The 6,577-nt window shown below is 46.2% G+C and overlaps 1 protein-coding gene across 1 annotated transcript; it reads left to right on the forward strand.

Annotated features, from left to right (window-relative positions):
• Nucleotides 1–2,603: 2,603 nt before the first annotated feature.
• On the forward strand, nt 2,604–5,306 carry LOC150015993 (mast cell protease 1A-like). The gene is made up of 5 exons (XM_090270183.1): nt 2,604–2,763; nt 3,712–3,856; nt 4,307–4,442; nt 4,631–4,885; nt 5,160–5,306. The coding sequence occupies exons 1-5, from the start codon at nt 2,604–2,606 to the stop codon at nt 5,247–5,249; spliced, it is 786 nt and encodes a 261-aa protein (XP_090126309.1). The 3' UTR covers nt 5,250–5,306.
• The last annotated feature ends 1,271 nt before the right edge of the window (nt 5,307–6,577 follow it).

Below are 6,577 nucleotides of genomic sequence, written 5' to 3' on the forward strand. Positions count from 1 at the left end.
CAGCCCAATTAAAAAATGGGAAAAGGACCTTAACAAACACTTCTCCAAAGAAGACATACAGAGGGTTCATAGGCATATGAGAGAATGCTCAACATCACTAGCCATCAGAGAGATGCAAATAAAAACTGCAATCAGATACCACCTCACACAAGTCAGAATGGCCATCATCAACAAATCAACAAACAAGTGCTGGCGAGGATGTGGAGGAAAAAGAAACCCTAGTGCACTATCAGTGGGAATGCAGACTGATTCAGCCACTATGGAAAACAGTATGGAATTTCCTCAAAAAACTGAAAATGGAAGCACCTTTTGAAGCACCAATTCCATGGCTAAATCCTGAAACCCCAATTTAAAAGAACTTAACACCCTTATGTTCATAGCAGTGCTATTTACAATAGCAAAGTGCTGGAAACAGCCTAAATGCCCATCTGTAGATGAGTGGATCAAAAAACTGTGGTACATTTACACAATGGAATACTATGCAGCAGAAAGAAAGAAGGCACTCCTGCCATTTGTAACAACATGGATGGAACTAGAGAGAATTATGCTTAGCAAAATAAGCCAGGCAATGACAGACAAATACCATATGATATCACCTAATAACAAAAATTGATGAACAATACAAACAAATGAGCAAAATGGAAACAGAGGCATATAAACAAAGAACGGACTGACAGTTACCGGTGGGGGAAGTGGAGGGAAAGGAGGGGGGCAAGTAGAGGAAGGGTTTAGTAAAGGAACTAGTATAAATAACCCATGGACATGTACAACAAGGTGGGGATTGACTGTGGGAGAATGGGTGGGGTGGGAGCAATTGAGGAAAAAGTGGGACAATTGTAATAGAAAACAATTTTTAAAAAAGCTATCAACTGATTTCTCAAAAGAAACTTTGCAGCAAGCAGGGATTGGCAATAAGTATTCAATGTGATGAAAGGCAAGGACCTACAACCAAGATTACTCTATCCAGCAAAGTTGTCATTTAGAATGGAAGGGCAGATGAAGTTATTCCCAGACAAGGTAGACCAAAAGGAGTTTGTCATCACAAAACCATTATTACATGAAATGTTAAAGGGAATATTTTAAGACTATTTTAAAATATGACAATATGAACTCTGATTAGAAAAGAAAACATTACTATCCAGTAGTTCCAAATCATTTATTAGAAAGTTTATCTTTTTCCACTAACTTGAAATGCCACATTGTTATGAACTACATATGCTTATTATGTACTTGGGAATATTTCTTCATTTTCTATTCTGTTTCACTGACCTTTTTGTTTATTCATGAGTCAGCACTATAGGATGATTTTAATATCTGGTAAGACTTAGTCTCTACCTTACCTTTCTTGTTTATTGCTTTCATAATTTTCTGAGATATTCTTGCCTGCTTTTGTCCACATAAGTTTTAGAAATTACATGGAACACGAGAAGAAAAAATGACGTTTTCATTAGAATCACATTCAACGTATATGTTAGCACAATACAAATGTATCCAAAATGCAGTCATTCTCTGGACAGTAGAGTGAGAACACTATTGACATCCTGGCATTCACTCCCACTTCACAAGAAGGAACTGTGGGGACAGCCCATCCTCTTCCATTCTCAGTACACATGGTTTGGACAGAGCAGACCCCAAACTCTACAAAGGCTGTCAACTAGGCTGACAGGTTTCAGTGGTTTCAACGCTTCTGACCACCTCTACGTGGACGTAAAGCAGGGTAGCAGGTTGTGCTCTGCTATGACTGAGCCGAGTGTCTCCCTTCCCACAGGCTCTTCTTACATGATGGCACCACTCTTTCCTTTGAAAATCCAGGTGAGGACTTTTGACTGTCCCAAGCAGTGGAATAAGGTCGAATGGATACCATATGACTTCAAAGTCTAGGAAAGAAAAAGGTTACTTCTGCTTGGATTGATTTCAAGTAGACTCTTACTCTGCAAAAGCCAACAATGGTTACAAAGACTGAGAAATCCTATGCAGAGAGCGATACTGATGCCCAGCAGACAACCGGCACCAACTGCTAGTTGTGTGTGAGTCGGCCTTTAGCTGATCCCAGACTCCATTCTTCTAGCCTACCCTGACATCAAGGGGAGCAAAGGGGAGCTACCCACACTAAACACTGACCCAAATGCATATCCATGAGCAAAATTAATGTTGTTGTTAGTGTTTTAAACCACTCACTTCTTACTATCACAAGCTCCCTTTAGCATTGCTACCACACCATTCTGTCCAACCCTCTAACCATGGCCTTCAACGTCTTTATCTGATCACTGATGGTTTTGTCTCCTCCTTCCAAAGCAAGAAATGCCATCCCAAGTACCCCTAAGTCTCACAAAAAGGGGGCCTCAATAAATAATCACCCTGTCTAGAGAAATCCAAGGGAATCAGGGGTTCTTGCATGCATTATCATGACCATCGGGTTTCTGAGGCTCAGGGACTGACACTGGCTGATGCAGGAGCACCAACTGCCCTATTTGGAGTCTGCAGTTCCTCTTTCCACCTGGTGTAGTCAGCACTGAGTCAAGAGCCACAGTTGTCTGTGTGGTTACTGATAAGATCTTACTCCAATCAGGCCCTGGACTTGACCAAGCAGTTATTCAAGGCACATGGAGAAAGTGCCTTATGTGATCAGGGCCACAACATCAGAGAACGCCAGTCTCAGAAGTCCAGGCAGAGACACCAGCAGCTCTGACCTGAGCAACCTTCCTGAGGAGATGGAGCCACTTCTCCTGATGTTCTTTCTTCTGGCCCCCATAGCGGAGGCAGGTGAGTGACTATCCCCCATAACAGAAGCCCACTCCCATGCCACACTGGCTCACCGTACTCAGATGCTGCACTGAGACACATCATGGCCCTGGTCCATCCCCAGGAACTTCCTCAAGTCTATAATGAACCCCCTCAAAGACTAAAAATTTGATGTTGAATGAAAACTCAGCAGGAAGGCAGGGCACAAGGCTGCTCTCCAGGAGGGCATGTGAGTGTTCTCCCCTTCCCTTGACATCTAGAAGGTGAGGGTTTTTTTTTTTTTTTTTACAAAAGCATATGGAAGAATGTTGGAAGATGGAAGTGAGAAATACTTGCCTAAGAATTGGCATCTTGAAAAGGGGGGCTGGCTTCTGTAATCAAAGTAAGGCCACTAACATTCTCACTTGATGTCTTAACATCTACCCTCAACCTCCACTCACTCCCTTCTCCAAGATTCGTAAAGAAGCTGAGGACCCAGTGGATCCCAGAGTTGGTGGTGTCCTGGTCTCTTAATACTAGTATTTGACTGCTTCAGTCTAAGTCCTCTCTGGTAATTTCTCAGTCAAAGGGTTCTGAATATCACAGGCCAGCAGCAGCTCAGTGAGCCTGGGGACAGCAGGGAGAAAAACCCAGGGAGCACAGGGGAAGGATTTTCCAGGATCTGCAGGCACTCACTGCTTGTTCCAAACACAGACCCTGTCTGCCCATATACAGGACCGCAGTAGGAATGAAGCAATCAGGACTGCTCTTCTTTCTTTCAGAGGGAATGTCTGAGTCTTGGGGGTCACATGGCAGACCAAGAGTGTTTCTTAAGGAATCTGCAGGACCCCCTACTTGGTTACAGCTGATGACTACACTCCACTGTCTGTGACCCAGCTCTTCCCAGCCCTGCTCCTGTCTGTCCCACTCTACCCCTCTACAGCCTTTGGCTCCATGAGCATGGCAGACAGGGTAGAATTTTTCTTTCAGGGAAAATCATTGCGGGGCATGAGGCCAAGCCTCACTCTCGTCCCTACATGGCACTTCTTCGGATCGGGCCTAAAAAGAACAGAAGATGTGGGGGTTTCCTTGTGCGTAAGGATTTTGTGCTGACAGCAGCTCACTGCTGTGGAAGGTGAGGAGCGGAACTTGGGCCCACACCCTTCTGCAGATACCTCACAGGGCTCCCATTTCTCAGGGGCCACAGACGCAGTTACACAGTGAGCTCTTGAGAGAACAGGTAAGCTTTGGGGAGAGAGGGGCAGTACACTGCAAATGGCCTGTTGAAGACAGGAAGGACTGATCAAAGGTGACATAGAAAGGAGGCTGAGGGTACAAATGAGAGAAATTCATGGTTTTGTTTAGACAAGGGCAAGCTCCACGCATGGCTGAGCACCCTAAATCTGCTCTATGAACTGCCATCTAGCCCAAGCTACCAAGCAGCAGATGACACAAAGCTGCTCAGGCCCCATCCCCTGCAATTCCTCTCACTCCAGTCCTGCCCTGTCCCCAGCAGTCCTCTTTCCTTCATGGACCTTGGGCTGCATCTACTGTGACTCCACATCTCCCTATGCTCTTTGTGCAGCTCAATCGAAGTCACCCTGGGGGCCCACAACATCAACTTGAGTGAGACGACCCAGCAGGTCATTCTGGTGAAAAGAGCCTTCATCCACCCAGACTATAATAGAAATAAAATCTCCAATGACATCATGTTACTGCAGGTAGGGCCCATTGCTCCAATGGTTCTTGCACACTTTTAACCTGGAGTTTGGATTTTTGTCATGTCCTTCCTGTCCTTCTTCCTAGTAGGAACCTTTACTTGTCCCAGGGCCATGAAGAAGGAAATTCATGACTATCCCTGGAGTCTGTGGGCCCTTGGTAGATTAGAATTCTTTTTCTCTCCCTTTAGCTGCAGAGGAAGGCCCAACTCAATGACGCTGTGAGACCCCTCAACCTGCCCAAGAAGGGAGAGGAGGTGAAGCCAGGCATGGTGTGCAGTGTGGCCGGCTGGGGACGCCTCGACCTGATCACCCTTCCTAAAAAACTGCATGAGGTGGACCTGGAAATCCAAAAGGACGAGGTGTGCAGCCGTCGCTACACAAGCTATAACAGAACCACACAGATATGTGTGGGGGACCCAAAAAAGGAGCAGTCTTCTTTTAAGGTGAGTTACTCAGCATTGTCCGTTCCCAGCCCTGGGCACACCCAAGCTTAGTGGGGACCTGGAGCAGTGAGAACTAGCCATAGCCCTGTGTCCTCAACTTTTCCATCAATCCAATGTCTGGTCCTGTCTCCCTGGGGCAGATGAGAGGCTGTCCCACAGCCACTTATGGGCAGAGGCTTCCTGGGGAGAAAAAAGCAGGGAGGGTCCATCAGTCTGGTTGAAAGCCTGAGACCTAGTCAAATGCCAAGACCTGCCCTGACCTGATCTCCCACAGGGCCCCAGACAGAGACCGCCCACCTCCAGTGCAACTGAGTTCTTTTACCCTCTGCCCTCAGGGAGACTCTGGAGGCCCTTTGGTGTGTGATAACGTTGCCCAGGGCATTGTTTCCTTTGGAAATGCATGTGCAGTGCCACCACGTGTCTACACTAGGATCTCTAGCTTTCTTCCCTGGATAGAAAGAACCTTGAGGCGTTTCCAACTGCAGAGACCAGACGGAGGCACCCTGGGACTGAACCACCCATCCTATATGTGGCACAGGCCAGAGCTGCATAGTAAAGTTGGGGTGTAGAGGAGGCTGCCAGACACTTAATAAACTTGCATCTCTAGATTGAAAATCACTGATTCCTCCTTTATTCACCAAAACATTGGGTAATTACCTACTGTGTGTCAGGCAACCATCTGCTCACGTTTCTGATCTTAGAGGCTTCCCCCCTCACTGTACCACACCGTCCAACTATAAAATAAAAAATACATGCTGCATTGTTACCCTGCTCCTTGCAAATTTCCCTCCCCACTGCCAGCTCCTTCTGCCACGCTGAATGTTAGCTCTACCAGGAAAAGGAAGACATCCCCCAGAGAAAGGGGACCCTCTTATCTTATCTCATCCCTATTGTCCTCCTACTCCAAGTCACACATGTACCCCTACTTCACACAGCCCCAGTGTCAACATGCAACTTAAAAGAATGCAAACGTTGGATGGAGGATCCCCTGAGAAGCTCTGACGTAAAGGGCCACTTATCCGCCCTAACCAAAAAGGGTGGAAAGATTTTGGAAAAGTATAGCTTACCCCGTGCAGCACTCCCTTCCTCTCCCCACCCCCAAATCAGAGAAGCTTGAAAGCCTGAGAAGTTGCAGGAGGGCCCTTCAGTGCTCCCAGGCCCAGCTCAAGTCCCTATCACAGCGCTGTCTTGGGCCCAGAGCACAGTGCAGCCCCTGTGTCCTGGCAGCCCCTCCCCCTGCTGCCTGAAATGACCTCAGGCTGCCCTTTCATGGCGATCCAGCCAGCCTCTCCCTGCTTCCCACTGCTCCATGTGTGTGTGTGTGTGTGTGTGTGTGTGTGTTTCCAAGGACACTCAAATACTTTTTTACATAACTGAATTAAAAAAAAGAATTTTATTTTAAAACATGAAACTTAGAGAAGAGGAGGCTAAAAAGAAGTGGTTTGCTAATTACTGAGTGTGCTTCAACTATGGGAGTGTATAATTTGGGTATAAAAGTAATACATATTCATCATAGCAAAATAGTTACACAAAACACGTAAATAAGAAAACGAAAATTACCAGGAATTTTATCACCCAGAGCTCATCATCACTGATCATTAAAAATATGGTCTCCACTCTGTCTCTCTGTATTCATAAGATGCTGCTCCTTTCACAGAACTCGGATTGGACTGTTTAAAACTCATAATGCTG

The sequence above is a fragment of the Furipterus horrens genome, unplaced genomic scaffold, assembly GCF_987537825.1.
Source record: "Furipterus horrens unplaced genomic scaffold, mFurHor1.1.pri manual_scaffold_3, whole genome shotgun sequence".
Lineage (NCBI taxonomy): Eukaryota > Metazoa > Chordata > Mammalia > Chiroptera > Furipteridae > Furipterus > Furipterus horrens.

Bases quoted from the DNA above. Each gene is read 5' to 3' on its own strand.
- LOC150015993 (XM_090270183.1), top strand. From the start codon at position 2,604: ATGGAGAAAGTGCCTTATGTGATCAGGGCCACAACATCAGAGAACGCC. The intron at 2,764-3,711 runs GTGAGTGACTAT...TTTTTCTTTCAG, and splicing joins GGCCCCCATAGCGGAGGCAG to GGAAAATCATTGCGGGGCAT. The intron at 4,443-4,630 runs GTAGGGCCCATT...CTCTCCCTTTAG, and splicing joins ATGACATCATGTTACTGCAG to CTGCAGAGGAAGGCCCAACT.